The sequence below is a fragment of the Poecilia reticulata genome, linkage group LG3, assembly GCF_000633615.1.
Source record: "Poecilia reticulata strain Guanapo linkage group LG3, Guppy_female_1.0+MT, whole genome shotgun sequence".
Lineage (NCBI taxonomy): Eukaryota > Metazoa > Chordata > Actinopteri > Cyprinodontiformes > Poeciliidae > Poecilia > Poecilia reticulata.
This window is the reverse complement of record NC_024333.1, coordinates 23,526,391-23,551,921: the sequence shown is the minus strand read 5'-3', so window position 1 is coordinate 23,551,921 and position 25,531 is coordinate 23,526,391. Positions and strand designations below refer to the sequence as shown.

The 25,531-nt window shown below is 38.4% G+C and overlaps 1 protein-coding gene and 1 pseudogene across 7 annotated transcripts in view; both read right to left on the bottom strand.

Annotated features, from left to right (window-relative positions):
* LOC103462676 (trans-1,2-dihydrobenzene-1,2-diol dehydrogenase-like) overlaps window positions 1–15,438 on the bottom strand; it is a 22,984-nt gene extending 7,546 nt beyond the window's left edge. For 2 of the 7 annotated variants that reach the window (XM_008405605.2, XM_008405606.2), the window contains exons 1-3: window positions 15,263–15,438; window positions 14,561–14,669; window positions 14,226–14,389 (exon numbers count right to left, since the gene is read on the bottom strand). In XM_008405605.2, coding sequence (XP_008403827.1) covers window positions 14,226–14,389; window positions 14,561–14,669; window positions 15,263–15,352 — 363 coding nt within the window. In that variant the 5' untranslated portion in view covers window positions 15,353–15,438. Of the gene's footprint in view, window positions 1–6,129; window positions 6,566–7,873; window positions 8,025–8,172; window positions 8,298–9,021; window positions 9,275–9,385; window positions 9,550–9,721; window positions 9,834–10,391; window positions 10,501–10,580; window positions 10,687–12,733; window positions 12,885–13,021; window positions 13,147–13,881; window positions 14,135–14,225; window positions 14,390–14,560; window positions 14,670–15,262 lie in introns of those variants that run through there. The other 5 variants (XM_017304027.1, XM_008405601.2, XM_008405602.2 and 2 more) reach the window with 5 other exon arrangements.
* Window positions 15,439–17,423: 1,985 nt separating this feature from the next.
* LOC103462681 (trans-1,2-dihydrobenzene-1,2-diol dehydrogenase-like) lies at window positions 17,424–20,551 on the bottom strand (annotated as a pseudogene).
* Between the last annotated feature and the right edge of the window lie 4,980 nt (window positions 20,552–25,531).

Genomic DNA, 25,531 nt, shown 5'->3' with positions numbered 1-25,531 from the left:
CTCGAGAGATGCTGTGTTTATTGGCAAACTCCTGAGCATCTTCCAATTCATGAGCTGCAACAGCTACAACCTGCAAATACAGTCAGTTACAATACAACCACCTTCCTGATTTTCACTGCAGCTTAACAAACCCACCTGATGGTCTTCTRCAGGACGTTTTTTCAGAGCCACAGTGAAGTTATCACTGATCTTCCCTGCGCCGCAGATTCCCCACCTGGTTGCCATGTTGAATCAAGTGTCCTCAGCTGTCTGCCCTCACAAGGTAGCGCCGCCGTAGTAAGKGTTCACTGTCACCAGATGGCGAKAGAGCGCCAATTTTCCTTTTATATGGTCGGTTTTCTATTAACGTCATACTAATTTTCAAATAATTGACTTGCACGTGCATTTAATATGTGAACAGCATGAATGCATGGATGGTTGGAAACCATTCCAGGCAAATCTATTTTATTTATGTATTTAATATGGACAAGTAGAAACAATATGCTTAAACATTAGCATAGCCATCGCTAWTTTGCGATGTTTGTCAGTAATGGTCTTTAAAATCAAGAGAAAAAAAGTTAAAACTACAACAATAATACATGAGCTTGTATCAAAAGTATTTCTCCAGCCTGAATAATCACAACTAATAAWTATAAACCCTTAAGAAATAAACAAATGAATAGAATATAGAGCCTTTATTTCCCCCACAAACTTTTATCTACCTTTGCTAGCTGTCTTGAAATCTTCATGAACATACATTCAGTTCTTCTTTTGGTAAAAGAATGATCCACTAATTGACTGAGATCATTTTGGTCTATAAAAGACTTCATTTTTAAATTTGGAAGTATTTAAAAACATTTATATCATGATGAATTGTTTTATAACAAACATGACGTTTTCTTTTACATAATTTTGTGGAGTACGTCTATTTTAATGCAGTTGATGTTGACAATGAAAACAGAAATATCTGCATACTTCTCTGYAAATGATGCTATTTGAAAACAAACGTTTGCAATCAGTTATTTATTAGATTTATCAGTCACACATCCCAGATGGCACACGAWGGTAATTCAAAGTGGAATTGTAGTCAGAATAGTTGGTTTTTGGTTCAGGTCGACAATTGATCCATCATCAAACAATCATCCAATTCCAGCCAATTAACTAATGTTGAAAATATATAATTGAATCAATGTAATTTTCTGGTCAAACTCTATTGATTGAAATGCCAGTGTTTTTCAACACACTGCCTTGCAAGTTTTAGATATTTCCCTGATTCAGCACACATGATTTTAACTGATGATTGACAGGGTTTTGCTAAATTGAAAACATGCAGGCCAGCTTGCCTTGAGGACCAGTATCTAATCAATTTTGTATGAGGTTCTATTTGTGTCAAAAATAAGTAGAAGTCATCTGTGTAGATGTCGTTGGTCTATGTTGTTACTATGTGTCTTTGATAGATGTCTATAGTCTATATTGCATGTAAATGTTGCATGTGTCTATGTTGCATGTGTTCGCTGCATATGCAGAGACATAATATCAAGTACACCTCGCTGCAGCTAACAGAAAGGGGCGGGACGGACCACTGTCAGTCTCTTACCTTATTTGGAAATGGGGCAATTGCTCTCCGGAAGTGAAGGGGGCGCTATTTCCTATATTATCCGCGTTCTCCCGCTTTAACTTTCTTTTGAAATCTGTGATATAGCTTCATCTGTAGGAAGGAGTTTCACTCTCAGCATGTATTTCAACTTCTCTTTTTTTTATTTACTTAAGCGTAGCTCACAGCTTTTAACAAATTCCGTAGCTTTCTGTGTACTTCTAAATCTGCTTCTTAGTCGCATCTTTTCGGGCCTGCTACTGCCTCYAGTGGCGTGGGGGTGGTAACACAACTAATATAATTACGTMATTAAACGAGAACGCCACAAAATCTTTATTATTTACTATTAATTTCGCCATTACTGGCAACGTGAAAGATAAATTATCTTCTAAAATACCACATTTTTCTTCAGAATGTAGAGCTAATTAGGTGACATAAACAATACCTTTATCCATTATAAATAATATCCATATCTCCATCAATTAAAGGAGGAACAAAAAAAATAAGACATGAAAAACAACATTATCAACAACAATAAAAAATACCATATACAATGTATACATAAGAAATTTAATTGAGCAAAAGTCAGTAACGAACAAATTAATTAGGTTCACAGATGAATAATCAGGATTGTTAAACAGATACAAGCAATAATCCACATTTTTGTTTTGTTGGTAGAGTCCTATATACAGGAAAAACTATTTAGTCTTCCAAGGTGGAATTTTTTCTTTGACTCTAAAAAACTAATTAATTGAATCACAATATCAACAATTTTTGCATCAAGTAAAACACTTGGCATGCTATAGGTAAATGTTATAATTTAGTTTGGCTAAGAATAATTATTGCACTGTCAATGAATGACTTATAATAGATGTTCTATAGTTACCAGAGGAAAACAGTAACGCCTTCATGATCTCAAACTGACGAAAAAAAGAGGATGGATACTCTCTGCTGAAATATTTTATGCCGTCCTCCATGTTCTTTCAGCAAACAGTTGAGACAGAGTTGTGTTTGGTTTCACCACYATTTAYCTACTATTTTTCCTGCCATTCAAAGTATTCTTAAAAGATTGTCTGATAGTCTGCAGCTCATTTGACCAAACCAGCCGAGGAGATGAAAAGCTAAAACACTCAACAGTTAAAATTTAAGTTAAAACTTAAGTTAAATTTTTAAGTTTTAACATTTTAACTCAGTGTTAAAATATTAACGTTACTTAACTAGAGGTAATGTTAGATAATGTTACCTAACTAACTAGAGGTTTTGCACGAGTTGCACTGGGTCTTCTTAAACRATAGAGTGATGTTTCTTAAAAATGTAGACAGTGTTTTCAGCAAAATTGAGCTGACTGTCCAGGAATGATCCAAGATATTTAAAATTTGCCATAGTTTCAACAGGTTGGCCAACGAGTGAAATTGGAACCACTTTCAGGTATTGTTTACATCATTTAATTAGCCCTACTTCYTTAAGAAAATTAAAAGATATGGTGTTTTATGAGGGACTTTATCTTCTGTGGTTCCAGTTATGCCAGAATTAATAAAAATGATAAAGACTTTGGTATTCTGATTTAGTAATGTATTTATATTAGAGCCGGGATAAAAAGATTATGCAAATGGCAAGAAGGGGCAAAAACAAGCATCTAATAATRACATACTATAGAGGACATTCTAAGGACAGAAAGCAGAAACCAAACTGATCCAGAAAGATAGGTAACATCGTGTATGATTTTTCATCTTAGGTTTTTCAGGAGCCACCAAAAATGCAACTATTTCACTGAATTGCGGTGTTCTTTGAAACAGTGGTTTGAGCCATTCAAACCTTATAATCTATTGAAGACAAATGCACACCTTCCCTTTCATCCTGACCTACCTTTTAACAGGCACTGCCTCACTTCCTCTGYCTCGTATCGAAGCCCAGTGCTGTTGGTGAAGTTCAGAGGAAGGCACGGTTCAGGCAGAGGGTACTCTGTCTTCTTGTCATTCAGCACCAGTGTGGTAGGGCAGTGCATTGGCCCAAGCACCTAAAGGGAACAGGCAAGGTGCTTTTTCAACAGTCCAGACTTAACTATGTTATCAGATATTTGTCTCAAATCTTCCACTTGAAGAACTAGAAAGTTATTTTGAATTTGTATTTGCGTATGCATTGTTTAATTAAGTTAAATGTGTCTGCCCAGTGTAGGTGAAACATACCCTAATAGAACCCTTGGTGCCACTGAAAGTAACATGTGTTTCATAGATCAGCTGAGGGGTCAAACCAAAACCCATCACAGGTCAGAAACTGCTTCCTCTGTGGGCTACAACATTTTCCCGTGATGTTTGATTGTTGCACAGAGGCCAATGATTAAACCAACATCTCGTGGGGGTTTATGAAATATATAATTATGCTGGGTTAACAGAAAGCAATTTACCCGACCAGTAAGCTGGGCCACAATGACTTAGGAAAAGCATCAGTTCACTTGCCCTTGAGCTAAATATTATCTGTTCAGCCAGGCTAGCAGTTGTGTAAACTCCCTGCCACACTCTGCCAGTAGAGGATGCTGTCGTCAGCAGAGTTAGCGTTCTCTCCCTKGCTCTCAGGATTTGATAGGACACATGCAAATGGCATTGGGCCTGTCCTGATAATGCTGAATATACCACAAGTCCTGCTTGCCATAGGGATCACCAATTACTCTATGCAACATGCTTTTTTATTTTTTTTAGTTTAAGCAAACTGTAAAGTTACTTTTGCTGTATTTCCGTGTAATCGCTTCCGGTACTGGAAAAAAAAAGTCCTACAGGTGAGAGAATAGGTGCAACCCAGCAGGGTATGTGCAACTTGAATTGGTGTGAAGCAACAACTTGGTTCTGTGCTGCCTGAGTCAGGAGCCAGTAAAGACAACAGTGAAAGCAGAGGCTCAGGTGGTCAGAGTGGGACAGGATTTGGATGGGGTCCGACCTCTCTGCGTTGGGATCCCCTGATTTCACCCTCATCCTCAGCTGAACCACGAGTAGCTGCTGAAAATAAGAAGCTTTAAGGTCAACGGATTTTAATTTCTATTAAAAAGTGGCTGGCATTTGATTTTTTTTCCCTTCAGCCTCTGCTCAGCCCGAGGATATTAGTGGACGGTAAAGATGGCTGATGACTGATGGACTCTCCTTCAGACCTGCAAAGACAAACATACCAATGAGTCGGCTGCTACAGAGAAATGCTCCACAGAATTTCAGAGATGGGAGAAGCTTATGMAGGTCACTTTTAAACCTCGTTTTACAAAATGTTAGTTGTTCACCTCTTTAGTCATGTTCTTGTACAAACTTTTGTCAATACTTCCCATTTTTCCCCCCAAATACAACCTCCTGCTGCATTGAACCACAAGCATCTCATATTTTAAAAAAACCTTGAGATGTGGATGGAAGGAAGCACCTCATTAATTCAGCCGACAGTACGATTGCCTTCCACTTTTACAGCTTCACATTTATGTATAGATTAGTTTATTTCTGGGTCTGCGTCTTTATTCCACAGAGTCTTGGAAGAATGGCGTTCCTTCTGGATCACATGGTCTCAAGTTTCTTCACAGGTGGTGTGGATCTTTTTGCCATCAGAAGTGGTTGATCACAACAGACAGTTTAGTGTCACACATGGTCACATCACTTAATCTGAGCATCTTGCTGCCAGAAACATTTTCCATTAGCAATGGCAGTGACCATGTATCGCTGTAAGAATGAAAAATTGTACTGYATTTTAAATGAAACAGAGGGAACATAAAGGAGAGTTAGGGATTTTAGAATGTTTTTTATACACTTGTTCTTTGCTGGAATAGTCATGGTAGATGCTATAAAAAGTCTTTGTTGTCATGAATCAGTTCTGTGCTTCATTAACAACTTTAAGTTAATGAGAAATAAAAAGGACCAGAAAGAGGCTTTCTAATCCTATTGTGATYGATAGTTATGAACAGGGTGTTTTCCACCCTCCCCCTGGATGTCACAGTAAATGAGATACATTTTTGCTCTGTGGGTGTTAATCAAATGGAGAGAGAAACTGTATTGCAGCAGTTACAGGAGCAACATCCTGCCTTCATTTGTCTCAAGGTCACTGCAAAGGCAGGGTGACTGACTGAAACCAGCACAAGGAGGTGCCAGCCATTTTGAAAAATCCTGGGAGAGGGAAGTGTGAAGCAAGGCGTAATGAGTCATTTTGTCAGTGCTACACCATGTTGAAATGTGTACACTAGATTCCCCCCACCCCCATCAAAAAAAATGTGATTGAGGGAAACAGGATAAAGCAGAAATGTGAGCCACTCCCTTTGAGAGCATAATCTTTAACTCTACAAAGTCATGATGTAAAGACTCATCGTCATGTTCTACACCACCTGTGGCATGATCTTTTTTTTTAAAACGCAAGACCAGGTTTGTTTTACATTTTCCCTCAATTACCAATTTAAAGAAAACTGCAATTTCAGAAATAACTTGCTGCCAATATAATATAAAACAGCAAAAAAAGTCTAATCCACTTTTACACAAATTTTAACACATTCAAGGAGATTAACTCCTTATAGACACATTGCTGAACAGACTTTAAAACCRTTTCAAAGAAAAAGATTTGCTTTATTTTTCAGAAAYTTGCTGTAACATTTGACAGATTGTCATTTTTTTTCATTGTGGACTGTGCTCAGTGAGTTTCAATACATCTGTATACAAAGTTGGTGAAAACAGCTTCCCAACTTCTCATGTGGTTAAGAGGTCATTTTGAGTGGTTTACATTTCAAAAATGAACTTAATCAAACTTTGAGGTCAAGCATTGCCGTTTTCCTACAAAAATACAAACTTTTTAATCACAAAATTTACTATTCTTAAGTTAGTCTCCATTGTAAACTGGTCGCATTAAAGCACAGCATGAATAAGTCAAACTTTTACTGGCAGTCCTGGCTGTACACCACTCCCAGCTGCTGACGGATCTCATCCTCCATTTCAGCCAGCAGCAGAGAGTCAGCATGAGGCATGACTGGACTCTCCTTCAGCCCTGCAAAGACAAACATACTGATGAGTCGGCTGCTACAGACAAATGCTCCACAGAAGTTCAGAGATGGGAGAAGCTTATGCAGGTCACTTTTAAACCTCGTTTTACAAAATGTTAGTTGTTCACCTCTTTAGTCATGTTCTTGTACAACCTTTTGTCAATACTTCCCATTCCCCCCCCAAATACACCCTCCTGCTGCACTGAACCACAAGCAAGCATCTCATATTTTATGACTATTCCTGAAGTGGCTTTTTTTAATGTCTCAGCTATACGATGTTTGTAACAAAGTACATGAATTCACACAAAGACCTGAACTCATGGTTATTGGATATGTACAACATCCAAACAAAGAATTTATGTGGGTAAATCCAACAAATCTGGGATTACTAAAACTGTTAGTGTTTCCAATAAAAAAATAAAAAATAAAAAAAAAGTGGAAATGTCTTCATCATTGCTGCTCTCCAGCATGTTTCTGTAATGGCAGCATCATCGTATTGATCATGAAAAATGTTTTATGACAATTTAGAGTTGGACTCCATTTAAAAAAATCAGAAATGTCATTTTTGGTTTTTCTCTAATGTTTAATATTAGCAGAGCTACTTGATACTATTATCTGGTGTTTACAAAGCAGTTAATCCAGGAAACTTTGATTATTCTTGGAGCTTTTCACACCCAACAAAAATAATGAAGGCTGTAGATGCTAGCTTCAGCACAAGAGCCAAGAAGGTTTCCATGGTGTGTTTTAGTGCAGATATATTTGTTGTTTGAACTATTACAATAGGCAGTTCCACTTTTTATAGAGGAGCCCAGGAATTTGTGGATTTTAGCCATTTGGGTCAAATCCCACAAATAAGTACAGAATATCACCAAGAGCTGTCTGGTTTGCAACAATTGCTAGCTACAAAAGAAACATGCCTTAGGGTCTCTGCTTGTATATTTTGGAACACTATATTTAACGAGGCATAAAATTGTTTTACAAGGTGAAGTTGTGAAACATGCTCCATTTTTAAAGAATGCTGCGATAATTGACTGGTAGATCTTCCAAACCATTGCAAAATATTAATGGAAATACTCATGTACGATACACAGGGTGTTTGTATATCCACCTATATATTCAACTCTCTTGAATCTTGTCTGCTTGCGTTTCTGAAACAGTTGACAGAAGCCATCCCCACAAATCACAACTTAGTTTGATTACACAGAAACAGTAGCTTCAAGCACAACATCATCTTCTGTGATGGTTCTGGATTCTTGGATTCTGCAGCTCATGGTACCAGATCTACAGAGTGCAAAATGCTGATGTCTCATTACCCTTGAGCAGACATTGGCGAACCTCCTCTGCTTCATAACGCATCCCTGTGCTGTAGGTAAAGTTGAGAGGCAAGTGGGGTTCAGGTACTGGATATTGGGTCACCTTCTCATTAACAACCAGTGCTATGGGGCACCACATAGGAGAAAGGACCTGGAGCATGTGCATAAGATTAATGTTAAAAAAAAAAAAAAAAAAAGTTTGAAGATGCTTCCAATTTTCTCTACATGAAGACATTCAAACTACTAAACATACTCTATGGTCTTTTTGAATTGTTGCAATGCCATCCTTGGTAACCTACCTCTATTATGCCTTTTGTCCCAGCAATAAAGGCTTCACCGTGCAGATGGACCCCAGCAGAGCAGGTGAACATTGCCATTCTGTTTTTAGAATACTGAAGAATGACAGCAACACTCTCATCAACTCCTACAGGGATGAAAATATACAACAGTGTAGAGAAAAGATGTCAAACCTCAATACAGCCACAAAAGCTGAAAATAGAGTTGTAAGCCAATTTAGAGTTTCTACAAGGTCCATCAGGAAGTAAATATTGGGAACATTCTAATTAGATTACATTTCTTTATCAGATTTGAAATGATCCATTTTCTAAATCTGACCTGATGTACTTATTTTAATTTGAGATGATTAATCTACATTTACTTTAAAAGGAGGACTTTACATTAATTTTTTGGCATTTCAGAGCTTCTATGTGCAGAGAAATGTAAAAGATATGCAACTATCGTAGGGAATTATTTACTGTAACAAAGCCAGAAAAAATAAATAAATTACAGCTCAAGGTTTGTGTGAAAATTGAAGATTCAATCCAAATTTTCCCATTAAAACTAAACTCCTACTAAAAATTGTAGTTTGGTTCCTACTTTTAAAACATTTAGATGGGTGGAAACACGTTTTACAATTTGATTAATCAAACCAGAGACAAGTTAGCTTTCTGATTTCAATACTTGACAAGTTGATCAGTGAGTCTCAAGTCAAAATTTAAAAAAGTAAGCAGCTTCTCTTTTCAATATTCACCCCAAGAAGAATCAGCACACAATTACAAACATCTCAACTCATTTGAGTGTAAAATAATCTCACCGAATTGGCACAGCCTCTGAGGTTACTTTAATGACTCRTCCTGTTAACTCCTTACCCGCCTCCAGGCAGATCCCGCTGGCTTGGATACTCTCTGGCTTCTCTCCATTGTACACCATACTTATGAATTGAAGACAGGAGATGCCAAGACCTAGTAATGCGCCTCCGCCGAGGTCCTTCTGATCCGATCTTGGCACATGGAACAGTGGCGCACCAAAGTCTGCACGGGCCATCTTCACCTCTCCTATCTCCCCCTCAGCCAGCAGCTTTCTGATCTCTACAGAGGCTGGGAAAAAACGGGTCCACACAGCCTGGAGAGAAAACATGTTTTAAACTGTTCAACTTTTGAAGGTCTTTAAGTGTGTAACAATAAACTGTATACAGAGAAATATTTTTCTCTTCTTGGTTTGCTACATGCTCACTTCCATGAGGAAGACATCATTCTTTTTGGCAGAGTCCAGAATCTCTTTCACTTCCTTGGTGTTCATGGCCAGCGGCTTCTCACACAGAACATTCTTTTTAGCATTTATGAAAAGTTTACAGGCCTTCAGATGGTATGGGTGGATGACTCCAACATACACAACATCTGCACACAGGTCAAACACAACACTTAATGATACTCTTCAATATTTTTCAGAAATGACAGTATGAAATAGAGAAAATTAAAACTAGATAAAAGAGAACATTTAATATATGAGGTATTGCAAAGGTTCAAAATTAAAAATAAACTGAAAAACCTCTGGCAGATGGACACTGACCTATGTCTGGATCTCTGGCTAGCTCCTCATAGCTGCCGTAAGCCTTAGAGATGTTGTGTTTTCTGGAAAACTCATGAGCGTCCTCCAATTTACGAGCTGCAACAGCCACAACCTGTGAAGTCACAGATGATATAGAATAATTCTAAATACTGAGGTAAATCGTTTTTTAGTTCACAAAGAGCCATTCCATTTGAGTAAAACTCTTGCACAAGTAATCCGTTTTTAGGCCTTACATCTTTTTGGCACTTCCACTTGTCATCCAGCAGAGGGCATCATTCATATAAACTCACTTTGTTTCACAGTTGGGGGAGGGAGGGGGGGGGGGAACGGCAACACATTTGCCTGACTGGTAAAAATGCATGACTTGAGGCCGTTCAATTTAATTGTTAATTTCCAGTTACGTTACTCCCAGACTCATTTTCCAGAAATGACTACATTTGTCCTGTACGGTAGAAAGTTTGGCAACTTGGCAGTTAATCAAAATGAAAATGTTTTACAAAATCATTAAGACACGACTCAAGATCATGTGTACTTAATTTATAAAAAAAAATATACATCTTACAAAAAGAGGGTGTCAAGTACCCAGAAGAATGTTACTATGACACACAAGGAGGCACACTGAATCTGAATCACACTTTGGATTCATATCTGTTGCAGCAGTTTCACTCACTTGATGGTCTTCAGCAGGAAGAGTTTTCAGAGCCACAGTAAAGTCGTGACTGATCTTTCCCGCGCCGCAGATTCCCCACCTGGTTGCCATGTTCCTCCAAAAGGATCGTCAGGAACAGAAGCAGAGCAAGTTGGTCTCCATTGTAAACTGGTTGTATTTAATCACAGCATGAATAAGTTGAACATTTACTGGCAGTCCTGGCTGTACACCCCTCCCACCTGCTGGCAGATCTCATCCCCCATTTCAGCCAGCAGCAGAGTGTAGGCCTGGGGCGTGTCTGGACTCTCCTTCCGACCTGCAAAGAGATACACTGATGAGTCGGCTGCTAGACAAATGTTCCACAGAAGTTCAGAGATTAGGAGTTTTTGCAGTTGACTTTTAAACCCCGTTTTACATGTTAATTGTTCACCTGTCAATACCTCCCATTTTCCCCCACATACACCCTCCCACTGCATTGAACCCCAAGCATCCCATATTTCATGAGTATTCCTAAAGTGGCTTTTTTAATATCTCAGCTATCCGATGTTTGCTACAAAGTACATGAGTTCACACAAAGACCTGAACTCATGGTTTTCATTTATTGAATATGTATGACATCCAATTATTAAACACTAATGGTAAAAAAAAAAAAAAAAAAAAAAAAAATCTCAGGGTCTTCTGACAACTCAGGATTAGTACAACTTTTACACTAGTGTTTCCAATTAAAAAAAAAAAAAAAGTGTAAATGTTTGTCATACCAGTGTCATTGTATTGTTAATCATGAAAAATGTCTTATGATAAGCATTTAGATTTATTGACTCCATTAAAATACTGATATCAGAAATGTCATTTTTGCATTAATTTTACCATACTTAATGGTACAAGTACAGCTTTGTCAAAATGCTTCCGACTCCACACGTCATCAACTACATTGCAGCTTTCTTTAGCATTGATGCTAATTTTAGCATCGGCATGCTGGGTCCAAACCGACGGGCACACTTTGACAGGACCCGGTTAAATTTCTTCAGGAATTTTCTAGTGTTTATTTTGCGATTATTAAGTGATTGGGTAACACTTTATTTGAAGGGGTGCGCATAAGGCTGACATGACACTGTCAAACATGACATAACACCTGTCATGAAGTCATTTGATAAATGAGACTTAATGCAATGTTGCTCTAAAAGTCCATTAAAAATGCCAATTTTGCATTAAATTGCCATTTAAAGTCATGCAAAGTTGGCACTTTTAATGCAACTTTGCATTAAAAGTCTCATTTATTGAATGACTTAATGACAACTGTCAAACATTCAAAAAGACTTCATGTTCATGACAGGTGTTATGTTTATGACAGTGTCATGTCAGTCTTATGCACACCCCTTCAAATAAAGGGTTACCAGTGAGGGTAGTGGTACAAGAAAAATACATCGCTGCACTTGACTGAATGGCTAGCTCGCCGTTACAGTCTTACTCTGCAGTTGTGGAGTCACAATGTCTGGGATCATGAGCGTCCCCTGCCATGAGGCAAGAAAACTGCTCTCATTGAATGGCAGCCAGCGCAGTTAATGAGCGGTTGCGCAATCTCAGGTGAGACTCAGCTCGTTTCAGTCTCACCCGCTTTGCTTCAGAGCATTTGAATGGGAAACTCCAATCAGAATTTGTTAAGCCAAATGAAAAATAGGTAAGTTATAGTACAAACTAAACCACAGGGTGAAAACAGCAACATAAATTATTTTAGCATGATTTTTTTCTCATGGCAGTTGAGGCTTTGCCTCACCTGACCGCACATCACTGATTTGGTATTTGAACCATTACAATAGGCAGTATACTTTTTTATAGGGGAGCCCAGGAATTTGTGGATTTTAGCCATTTGTGGACAGTTTGGATCACAAATACTAAGTACAGAATATCACCAAGAGCCATCTGGGTTGCAACAATTGTTGCCACCCAAATAACATGCCTCAGGCTCCCTCTGCATGTATATTTTGGAACACTTTAAATTTAGTCAGGTATAAAATTGTTTTACAAGGTCCATTTTATTTAAAAAAAAATGCTGATTGATAATTGTTTGGTAGATCTTCCAAACCATTGCCATTATAAATCATGTTTCTATTCATGTACAATATGCAGGGTGTTTGTATATCTACCACTATATTGAACAGTTATTCAACTCTGCTGAATCTTGTCTGCTTGAGTTTATGAAACTGTTTTGACAGAAGCCATYCCCACAAATCACAACTTTGTTGATTATACAGAAACAGTAGCTTCAAGCACAACATTATCTTCTGTGATGGTTCTGGAATCTTAGAGGTTCTGCAGTTAATGGTACCAGACCTACAGAAGGCAAAATGCTGATGTCTCATTACCCTTGAGCAGACATTGGCGGACCTCCTCTATTTCGCAACGTTTCCCTGTGCTGTAGGTAAAGTTGAGAGACAAGGAGGGTTCAGGTACCAGCTGCTGGGTCTCCTTCCTATTAACAACCAGTGATGTGGGGCACCACATAGGAGAAAGAACCTGGAGCATATGCATAAGATTAATGTCAAACCAGTGCTTGAAGACGCTTCCAATTTCTTCTACATAAAAACACTCAAGCTACTAAACATACACAATGGTCTTTTTGAATTGTTGCCATACCATCTTTGGTAACCTACCTGGATTGTGCCTTTTGTCCCAACAATAAGGGCATCACTGTGTAGCTCAACTCCAGCAGAGCAGGTAAACATTGCCATTCTGTTTTTAGAATACCCAAGAATGACTGCCAAAGTCTCATCCACCCCTACAGGGAGGAGAATATACAACACAGTGTAGATAAAAGGTGCCAAACCTCAAAATACAGCCACAAAAGCTGAAAGTAAAGACTTGTGAGCTAATTTAAAGTTTCTACAAGTTCTATCAGGAAGTAAATATTGGGAACATTCCAATTAGATTACATTTCTTTTACATCAGATTTGTAAGGTATGAAATTATCCATTTTCCAAGTCTGACCTGATGTACTTATTTTAATTTGTGATTTTTGATCTACATTTTCTTCACTTTAAAAATAGGACTTTACATTAGTTTTCTGGCATTTTAGAGCTTCTAAGTGCAGAGGAAGGTTGTAAAAGAAATGCAACTACAGTAGGGAATCATTTTCTGTAACAAAGTCAGAAAAAAAAGGAACAGCTCAAGGTTTGTGTGAAAACTCAAGATGCATCAATCTGACTTTTCCCATTAAAACCAAACTCCTACCAAAAATGGTTGTTTGGTTCTTTTGAAACATTTAAACAGGGGAAAATGCATGTTTTAGAATTTCACTAATCGAATCAGACAAGTAACATTTTCTGATTTCAATACTTGACAAGTTGATCAGTGAGAAGTCAAAATTAAAAGTAAGCAGCTTTTCAATATTCATCCCAGGAGGAATCAGCACACAACTACAAAACTCTCAACTCATTTGAATGTAAAGTAGTATCTCACTGAATTGGCACAGCCTCTGAGGTTACATGAATGCCTCGTCCTGTTAACTCCTTACCCGTCTCCAGGCAGGTTCCGCTGGCTTGGATACTCTCCGGCTTCTCTCCGTTGTACACCATACTTATGAATTGAAGGCAGCAGATACCAAGACCTAGTAATGCGCCTTCACAACGGTCCTTCTGATCCGATCTTGACATGTGCAACAGCGGCACACCATAGTCCGCACGGACCATCTTCACCTCCCCTATGTACTCCCAGGACAGCAGATTTCTGATCTGCACAGAGGCCTGAAAGAAACGGGTCCATGCAGCCTGGAGAGAAAACATGTTTTAAACTGTTCAAGTGTTTAATAGTACACAGTATACAGAGAAATAATTTCTTCCTGGTTTGCTACATGCTTACCTCCATGAGGAAGACATTGTTCTTTTTGGCAGAGTCCAGAATCTCCTTCACCTCCTTGGTGTTCATGGCCAGCGACTTCTCACACAGAACATTTTTTTTGGCATTTATAAAAAGTTTACAGGCCTTCAGATGGTATGGGTGGATGACTCCAACATACACAACATCTGCACACAAGTCAAACACTGAATGATACTCTTCAATCTTTTTCAGAAACAGTATGAAATGTATAGAGAAAATTAAAACTGGACAACAAAACATTTAATATTGAGCAGGAGGTATTGCAAAGTTTTTAAATTAAAAATAAACTGAAAAACCTCTGGCAGACGGACACTGACCTACATCTGGATCTCTGGCCAGCTCCTCATAGCTGCCGTAAGCCTGAGAGATGTTGTGTTTTCTGGAAAACTCCTGAGCRTCYTCCAATTTACAAGCTACAGCCACAACCTGCAAATAGTCAGTTACAGTACAACCACCTTCCTGAGGATCTCAGTACATTGTAAAAGTATTAAACGCCATTGAAATCGGACATTTCAACATGATAGACAATTTCCAACTAAATGTTTTGTTACTTTAACAGCACAAATCACAATCATGCAACAATAAATGTTTATCCATTTTATTGAAAATTCCCATGTTAACACAACATGGGGCATAAATATGCAGTGGATGCACCGAACATTTCTTTACAGCGTCCTCTAAATTTCAAATGAATGTCTTCCGTAAGATGATTTCTGAAGAGGATATAAAAAAAAAGGGGGAGAAACATTTAGACGCCCCTATGTTGCATACTTTACGTTGAAAGGCCAAGAGCTTCTAGTTTGTCCAAATAAATGTCGACCTGTAATTTGCAACTTTGTATACAACTCGCYAACATCTACTGCATGCAAATTTTAAGCCTCTCCGTTGAGCTCGGAAGCAGAAACACATTTTTAGCTGAACTTTTACWAAGAACTGCCGAGAGGTCCCGACATAATGTTTTAAATCAAACGGCGAATAAATTCAATTGTGTGATTTTCACTGCAGCTTAACAAACCCACCTGATGGTCTTCTGTAGGACGAGTTTTCAGAGCCACAGTGAAGTCATCACTGATCTTCCCTGCGCCGCAGATTCCCCACCTGGTTGCCATGTTGAATCAAGTGTCCTCAGCTGTCTGCCCTCACAAGGWAGCGCCGCCGTAGTAAGTGTTCACTGTCACCAGATGGCGATAGAGCGCCAATTTTCCTTTTATATGGTCGGTTTTCTAGTAACGTCACACTAATAATGACTTGCACGTGCATTTAATATGTGAACAGCATGGATGCTTGGAAACYATTCCAGGTAAGTCGATTTATTTAATATGGACAAGTTGAAACAATTAATGTGTTTAAACATTAGCATAGCCATCGCTAATTTGCAATGCTTCTCAGTATAAGGATCTTTAAAATCAAGAGAAAAAAGTAAAAATTACAATAATAATTCATGAGCCTGTATCAAAAGTATTTCTCCGGCCTGAATAACCACAACCAATAATCATAAACCCTTAAGAAATAAACAAACGAATAGAATATAGAGCCTTTATTTCTCCCACAAAATTGTATCTACCTTTGCTAGCTGTTTTGAAATGTTCATAAACATACAWCCAGTTCTTTTGGTAAAAGAATGATCCACTAATTGACTGAGATTATAATTTTGGTCTATAAAAGACTTCATTTTTAAATTGGGAATTATTTAAAAACACTTATATCATGATGCATTGTTTTATTACAAACATGACGKKKTTTTTTTTACATCATTTTTTGAAGTACATGTATTTTAATGCAGTTGATGTTGACACACTGATAGACAGAAGTATCTCCATATTTCATGATGCTATAAAACAAASGTTTGCAAGCAGTTATTTATTAGATTCATCAATCACACATCCCAGATGGCACACGATGGTAATTCAAAGTTGAATTGTAGTCAGAATAGTTGGTTTTTGGTTGAGGTTGACAATTGACAATGGATCCACCATTAAACAATCATCCGAKTTCAGCCAATTAACTTAATGCTGAAAATATGTCATTGAATCAATGTTGTTTTCTGGTCGAACTCTATTGATTGAAATACCAATGTATAATCGAGTGTTTTTCAACACTGATCCTCAGGGCACACTGCCTTACAAGTTTTAGATATTTAAGTGATTCAGCACACATAATTTTAATTGATTGCTGATTGACAGTTTCACTGGTTCATACAGTACAAAGCTTAACCTCATGAACACTGTTCTTCTGTGGACAATAGACTGTTGTTCTGACAGTCAAAAAGGAGTCAAATGTTTTAAAGATCTACCCCTCTTTTCTTAAAAAAATKTTACATCAGTGACATGCCATTTTAACATTTTATACACACATTTTTGGAAATATGTTGATGCAAGATAATTTTGAATGACATATACCCATGATACCCATCATSTGCCAATAAAATAGTGTGTTTTACACCAGTGAAGTAACTTTAATGATATGTTACGTCATATCATTGGGCTGAAAAATCAATCAGACTGAAAAATGTACATAAATCCTTAGCTTTCATTCAATATAAAATCAACCCTAATGTGGATGTAGATCCACATTCAGATGATGGTTGAATCAACATTGATTCAATGTAAAATCAACACAAAAATACATGCAAATTGACATACAAATGACTGTTGAATCAACACTGATATAAAGTCGGTTATGGTTGAAACTCTGAAGTTGATTCAACATTAAGTCACWGACCACTTTCAATTCCGTTTCAATGCCAGGCTTCTACATAGATTCAGTGTCTCTGTCAATGTTTCACTCATAGTGTGTTATCTGGGATCTTACAATGATTGCTTTGTTTATCTGGAAAGGACACAAATAAGAATTAAATGAYACTGGAGCTCAACACAGTTGGTCTATTTGTTTATGATGGTATTTTTCTGATTAAATGTGTGCTTTTATCTATGTTTTAATAAATCAGTCATGTGTACCAATATACTCATTACAAAAAAAATGTCTGTGACAATCCAGAGACAAAAAAAAAATTAAATAAATAAATAAAGAATTCAGACAGTTCACATATTTATTCTAATCTATTGATTGTGGTAGTAAATCCCAAACAAAATTACTGTGTTCAGGCTTATGTGTGATCTGCTTCTTCTAACAATCCAAACTCTGCCTCAAAGGACTCCCTCTGCCCCTTCTGAGCAGGTTCACTGTAGGAGAGGAACAATTCACTTCGATGGACTATGGATGTCATTTTCTGTCCTGGCTGAAGACAACTCCCACCTGTTTCCTGATTTCATCTATGATTTCTGTCAGTAGGACGGAGWCAGCCAGAGGCATCCGTGGGTTCTCCTTAAGTCCTGCACAAACAGACGAGCAAAGCAGGACGATCAGAAAGTGAGACAGAAGCACAGCAAAATTTATGTACATATTCATAATGAAGTGAAGAGTGTGGTAAAGCAGGGATAAAAAGATTATGCAAATTKCAAGAAGGGGTAAAAACAAGCATCTAATAATAACATACTGTAGAGGACATTCTAAGGACAGAAAGCAGAAACCAAACTGATCCAGAAAGATAGGTAACATCGTGTATGATTTTTCATCTTAAGTTTCTTCAGGAGCCACCAAAAATGCAACTATTTCCCTGAATTGCGGTGTTCTTTGAAACAGTGGTTTGAGCCGTTCAAACCTTGTAATCTATTGAAGACAAATGCACACCTTCCCTTTCATCCTGACCTAGCTTTTAACAGGCACTGCCTCACKTCCTCTGCCTCGTATCGAAGCCCAGTGCTGTTGGTGAAGTTCAGAGGAAGGCACGGTTCAGGCAGAGGRTACTCTGTCTTCTTGTCATTCAGCACCAGTGTGGTAGGGCAGTGCATTGGCCCAAGCACCTAAAGGGAACAGGCAAAGTGCTTTTTTCAACAGTCCAGACTTAACTATGTTATCAGATATTTGTCTCAAATCTTCTACTTGATTTTTCAASAAAGTTATTTTGAATGTGTCTTTGCATATGCATTATTTATTTCTTAATTAAGTTAAATGGCTCTGCCCAGTGTAGGTGAAACATACCCTAATAGAACCCTGGGTGCCACTGATGATGCCATCATTTGAAAAACGAGCAGTTATTGAAAAGGCACAGAGGACCATCCTCTTTCATCACCACAACTACCGACTCATCCACTCCTGCCAAAAATCAAAAAACAAATTTATATACTTTCAGTGACATACAAAGCATTAAAATGTTTTCAGTGGACAATTGTCACATGATTGTAATTTATTTTCARATGTCTTGTCATGTTGAGACTGATTGCAATCAATGTAAATGGCAGATTAGCTCTAAAAAGGGCAGAAATTAGAAAATCCCCCTAKTTCAAAGTTGACTAACATAGCCGAACCATATTTGGTTTAAGCAGTAGATTGAAAATGACAAAGACTACAAGAGCAAAGAGGAAATACAAATGAAAACAGCAATGACAATCAACAGAATAATAAAAATAATAATATGGATGCATTAATTAATTCAGCTTCAATTTTTGTGGTTAAATAAAATAAAAAATAAATAATAATCAGACGGTCTAAAGTCTTTCCTCCCAGATATACAGCATAACTGTTCTCGTGTGAGCATTAGTATGAGTTTGACATTTTCATAATGATAATAAATCTTGGATTCTCTGTTAAAACAATTACACCCGGAGGTGTTTACTCTGAAGTTTATGTGTAAGTAACTTTTATGTGTCACTCAGGGATTTTTCACTCCCACTTCAGTCATGCTCAGTTTGCGATTAACTGATTCATGCTCTTTGGTTAATGATAATAAAGTACAGCCCACGCCCTCCTTCAAGTCCTGCATGCTGAAAATTACCCGAGTCAAGAAGCACACCCGAGGCCTGGATAGACTGGCCTCTCGCCGTTAAACACCATCAGTACAAACTGCAGGCAGTACACTCCAATATCCAGCAGAGCTCCTCCTCTCAGCTCCTTCTCAACTGAGCGAGGGATGTGGAGCTGAGGGGAGCCAAAGTAGGACTTCACCAGCTTCACCTCGCCTACTGCCTCATCAGCCAACAGCTTACGCACCTCGGCATGCACTGGAAAACAGCGGGACCAGATGGCCTGAAAGGGGACAAAACAGTYAACCCAGCACTACAGCAGCAGAACTCAACTTTTGCTGATGTTGCAAATTGCTACGATAATTCTTAACATAGTCYGTCTTGTTGAGACCGGTTTTACGTAGAAAGCAATTTGTCTAATCAAGACCTCCAATTGCTTGATAGACATCAGCATGTCATGAAAAGGTTGTACAGAAAATACATCTTTTAACTCCATGGTGAATTTTAAGCTGATGTCACTTTTTCCTAACTTCCCATGAAGACTTTCTGAATAAACATGTCRCATTGGTTCWAAAGGTGGGGAAATCAAGTCGCTTCTGATSCACSSCCTGTTCTGAATGCTGTGTGCATAATGAGACRCGGAGGTTCAAAGTTCGACAGTATCATGACTGGTTAAGTTAGTTTTTGGAGACAACACCAAGTTGTKAAACTTTTCTTCCTATGAAAGGATAAATTGACCAGCTGGAAATGACATGACTTGTCTARAAAATATCGGTTGCTGGTTAGTTTATGAATTGATCAAATGATGTATACTGCTGTGTTAAATGAAGGAAGGCAAAATGGGAGTGTTACTGTTMTATGATATTATACTGTTAAAATGAAAGGTTGAAACATAGTATTGTGATGGGGTGTAATATAAATTACACAAAACTTGACGATGGACAGAAATCTACCTTACCTCCATCAGGAACACATTGGTTTTCCTGGYGGCCTCCACCAGGACTTTGACCTGTCTGGAGTTCATTGCAAAGGGTTTCTCACACAGGACATTCTAACCAGCCTGTAGGAACAGGAGACCAACTTTCCTATGCTCTGTGTGTAGCACTCCCAAATAGACAATGTTTAAGGACACAGATGTTTTATTTTTAGCTGACAGCAAAAACCTATTATGTATTTGCACAGCTTCCTTGTTTTAAACTTCTCGCTCACCAATATCTGGATCTCTGGCCAGCTCCTCATGACTTCCATAAACTTTTAAAATACTGTGCTTCTTTGCAAACTCTTTGGCACGGTCACTGCTCCGTGATGCAATGGCTGCTATCTGCAAAATGAACAAAGTACATGTTTCTGCTTYTGTTCTGAATACAACACACAATTGAATATTGACATCGGAGTGAGCTTTCTTGCTTCTGTTACCTGATGATCTTCAGCCGGCAGAGTCTTCAGGGCCACACTGAAGTCATGGCTTATCTTTCCCGCTCCGCAGAGTCCCCATCGAATTGCCATGTTGAATTGGATGGTAAGCGACAAATTAGTGTGATGCTGCCTTGGCAAGAATCGGTGCTGCAGGCAAGTTATGACCTTGAGAAATGTTGCACGTTTGKGGAGGAGAAACTTACAAAACTGTCATGCTGCTGCACCAGAGGGCAGAGGGGTCCTTTTATATGCTAGAGAGGCACTATGTGCCACCTTCCTTTAGCTCCCACCCTCAGGTTTAGATGTAATGCACACATGCACATACTAATACACCCTCAGTGTTGCATTGCTGCTGATACAGGTGTTTCAGTCCAGACTGAAGTAGTTGGAGCCAGTTGTTTCTGACAATCTGTAACAGGACAGTCATTGAAGTCTAATATTTCACACACTATGGAGGAAAAAGTAACGTGTTTCATAAATCAGCTGAGGGGTCAAACCAAAACCCATTGCAAATCGGGCTACAAATATTTTGCCATGATGGTTGATTGTTGCACAGAGGCCAATGATTAAACCAACATCTCGTGGGGGTTTATGAAATAAATAAATATGCTGGGTTAAAAGAATTCTCAAGGAGTCCAACGCAAAGCAATTTACCTGACCAGTAAGCTGAGCCACGATGACTTAGGAAAAGCATCAGTAAATATTATCTGTTCAGTAAGGCGAGCAGTTGTGTAAACTCCCTGCCACACTCTGCCAGTAGAGGACGCTGTGTCGTCAGCAGAGTTTGCGTTCTCTCCCCGGCTCTCAGGATTTGATATGACTCATACCAAGGAATTGCACACACTTTTACAAAATCAAGGGAACCCTGAAAGAGGACAATGCTCTATAAAAAGTCTCTTGGATGTAAATTACTAATGATTTATAAAACAAGAACCCCTGAAATTGGAGCATCACGGCGGGATAGTTATATTCAAGCACTTGGCTGTTGTTTTTTGGATATTGTCTGCTGAGGGTTTGAAATAATTTGTTCACCATTTAATACAAAGGCCAATGTATCACAGTCAGTGTATCTGTATATTGACTCTGCTATTGTAACTAGCTTCAGGTGTGTAAAAAGGTTCAGTAACACCTTTCTTTATATAAAAGCAAAAGGAATTGTATCAATAATAGTGGTTCTTGGTGCCTGCTCCCCTTTTATAGTTCACTTCCAAATGAATTCTGAGAGCTGTGTGCCGTTGTCATAACAACAAGGTACCATCTGGCCAATTTGTATGCAAATGGCATTGGGCCTGTCCTGATAATGCTGAATATACCACAAGTCCTGCTTGCCATAGGGATCACCAATTACTCTATGCAACATGCTTTTTTAAATCTTTTTTAGTTTAAGCAAACTGTAAAAGTTACTTTTGCTGTATTTCCGTGTAATCGCTTCCGGTACTGAAAAAAAAAAAGTCCTACAGGTGAGAGGAGAATAGGTGTAACCCAGCAGGGTAAGTGGAACTTGAATTGGTGTGAAGCAACAAATTGGTTCTGTGCTGCCTGAGACAGGTGCCAGTAAAGAGAACAGTGAGAGCAGAGGCTCAGGTGGTCAGAGTGGGACAGGATTTGGACGGGGTCCGACCTTTCCGCCCTGGGATCCCCTGATTTCAACCTCATCCTCAGCTGAACCATGAGTAGCCGCTGAAAATAAGAAGCTTTAAGCTCAACGGATTTTAATTTCTTTTAAAAAGTGGCTGGCATTTGATTTTTTTTTTTCCTTCAGTCTCCTCTGCTCAGCCCGAGAATATCAGTGGATGGTAAAGATGGCTGATGAGCTTTAAAAAACCTTGAGATGTGGATGGAAGGAAGCACCTCATTAATTCAGCCGACAGTACGATTGCCTTCCACTTTTACAGCTTCACATTTATGTATAGATTAGTTTATTTCTGGGTCTGCGTCTTTATTCCACCAAGACTTGGAAGAATAGCGTTCCTTCTGGATCACATGGTCTCAAGTTTCTTCACAGGTGGTGTGGATCTTTTTGCCATCAGAAGTGGTTGATCACAACAGACAGTTTAGTGTCACACATGGTCACATCACTTAATCTGAGCATCTTGCTGCCAGAAACATTCTTTTCCATTAGCAATGGCAGTGACCATGTATCGCTGTAAGAATGAAAAATTGTACTGTATTTTAAATGAAACAGAGGGAACATAAAGGAGAGTTAGGGATTTTAGAATGTTTTTTATACACTTGTTCTTTGCTGGAATAGTCATGGTAGATGCTATAAAAAGTCTTTGTTGTCATGAATCAGTTCTGTGCTTCATTAACAACTTTAAGTTAATGAGAAATAAAAAGGACCAGAAAGAGGCTTTCTAATCCTATTGTGATTGATAGTTATGAACAGGGTGTTTTCCACCCTCCCCCTGGATGTCACAGTAAATGAGATACATTTTTGCTCTGTGGGTGTTAATCAAATGGGAGAGAGAAACTGTATTGCAGCAGTTACAGGAGCAACATCCTGCCTTCATTTCCGTCTCAAGGTCACTGCAAAGGCAGGGTGACTGACTGAAACCAGCACAAGGAGGTGCCAGCCATTTTGAAAAATCCTGGGAGGGGGAGAGGGAAGTGTGAAGCAAGGCGTAATGAGTCATTTTGTCAGTGCTACACCATGTTGAAATGTGTACACTGGATTTTTTTCCATTAAAAGTGTGATTGAGGGAAACTGAGAGGAGCAAGCAGAAATGGGAGCCTTTGAGCCGCTCTGTGCAGGCCCCTTTGAGAGCCATATCTTTGTCTGCAGCACACACACACAGGGAGGCTGAGCTGTGGAGGAAGCGCAGGCAGGAACACAAGTGACTTTGGGGGCTCTTTTACTCTGGATGTTATTATCAGAGGAAAGTAGATACTACGCTATTATGTAAACATGATTTTCCCCATTTTGATTTTCATTCTGTGTGTTATATTTGGCTTTATCTGTCTTTCATTATAATTGACATCTACACTGATGAAGCAACATCTCTCAGTATGCCCCAGGCAAGTTTGACATAATCAGCTGATTAAGAAAAATGATGCATATTTTAAAAACAGAGTGTGGCATAACTTCAAACTTACCACGCCTGGACAGTCCACCTTAACATAGTAACTTCAAAACAGCTGTGGATATTCAAAGCTTAGGTCTTTTAAGCAGTTGAAAGGAAAATGATTAGCTTTACAAATATATGGAAGAATAGCAAGAAGAAAGCCAGTGATGAAATAAAGTCAGAAAGAGGACATTTGAAGTTTGGCATGGACAGGGCAATAAGTACAAAATTAAACTTTTGGAAAGGCTGTTTAAAGATTGCAAAATAATCAGGGTGAAGTTCACCTTTCTAAGATCTAAGATCTTAAGCATATAAAGGGTATTCATCTTAGGAATTGATCACATTGAGAATCTGTAGCAAGTCTTGAAAATTGCTGCTTCTTGTGCTGTAATGAATCTGATTGAGCTTCATTTATGGGTATTACAGGAGAGCAAGTTGGATGCATTTGTTGGATGCATTTGCATCCAACTTGCTTATGATTTTTACTAATTTTCAAACCATGTTGTTTTTGTTCCACTTTCCAATTATGTACTACTTTTTGTTGCAATTTCACCTGAAATCCATGTAAAATAAATGAAATAAATATGCAAAAATGTTCCAGGATATAAATACAAACGTCTAATCCACCTCCTCATTCTTCAGATTAGCCAACATACGAAGAACTGTAAGTAAGCTTTAGTTTAGGACTGTGATGTTTTAATATTTTCATCTCTGATTGAAAACCTTCCTGTTTAATTCAAAAGGCTTTATCCATGTCAGAATTTTTATGATTTCACACGTACAATATTCCACTTTTTCTACTTTTTCTGTATTGCTCATATCTCAGTTGAGAGGTTTTTCCAAAACACTCCCTCCTCAATACACTCTCCGCCTCCATGGAGAATGTCTGTGTCCATTTGGGTCATCGGCAATGCTGCTCTGTAATGGAGAACGTACTATCTCTGTCCATTAGCTGAAGCCCAAACCGAGGGAACATTGAACACACGTTCACTTCGTTTTTTTTATTTTTTTATTCTTGCGGTATCTCTTTGATTTATTTTCTGCCTCTCTTTCTCTGTCTCTCAAGTACACAATGGTATCGGCTGCACGCAAACTCCACACAGAGCTATGTCTCTGTCCATGTCCAGGACGGTACCACCTTGTATCACTGTGATTGTGTGAGGTKATATGGAGTTCATCAAAGAACCCCTGCTGAGGTGAGAGTGGTGGTCATGGCAGGGGCTGAGACATGGAGCTGATACCAACCTCATTCAGCCTGCTGATAATGTCCATTTGGCCTCCAAGAATGTCCATTATGGAGTGTAGATACGTCACCTATGTGATGCTGCACACATATGCAGGCAGGCTGGCTTCCAGAGTCAGAACGTTTCCACGTTTCCAGGAATGTTGTGGAGGTGATTGAGAATTGTTTATCACGGCGAAACCAATTTTGGTAGTGATTGCGACACAAAGCTGAGCTGTTCATTGATTACAAAGCCCCAAGATCAGAGTGGGGGGTGTCTCCACAAAGGAGATAGTGTCTGACATCTGATCAGCAACAGCTGGTCATGTTTCCTTATTTTTATGTCAGTATAAAACATATAAACATTATAAATCAATGTATTTGATTTGAAAAGGTTACAAGGAATGCTAGAATTAATTGAGGAAAAAAAACATGTTGCACTGGACCGTTTACAGGATAACCTACATGTGCAAAATTATAATTTTTTTTTTCAATTTTGTCACAATGTTATTTTGATTATAGAAACAAATCTTAGTCTACTTCATTGAGATATTATGTAGTAGACCGACTGAAAGCAGGGTACCTATGGGAAGTGGAAAGAAGAGAATACATGATTTTATTTTAAGTACTTAAAAATATAATTTCTTTGTTTGAACCTCTAAAACTTAGTTGCATACAACTAAAATTACAGTTTAGGATTAAGAAGGGAATTCCCAACCAATGCAATTCAAACTTGCGCACTTGTTCCCCCTTGTTCTCAAACTTTCAGCTCTGATTCATATGCTG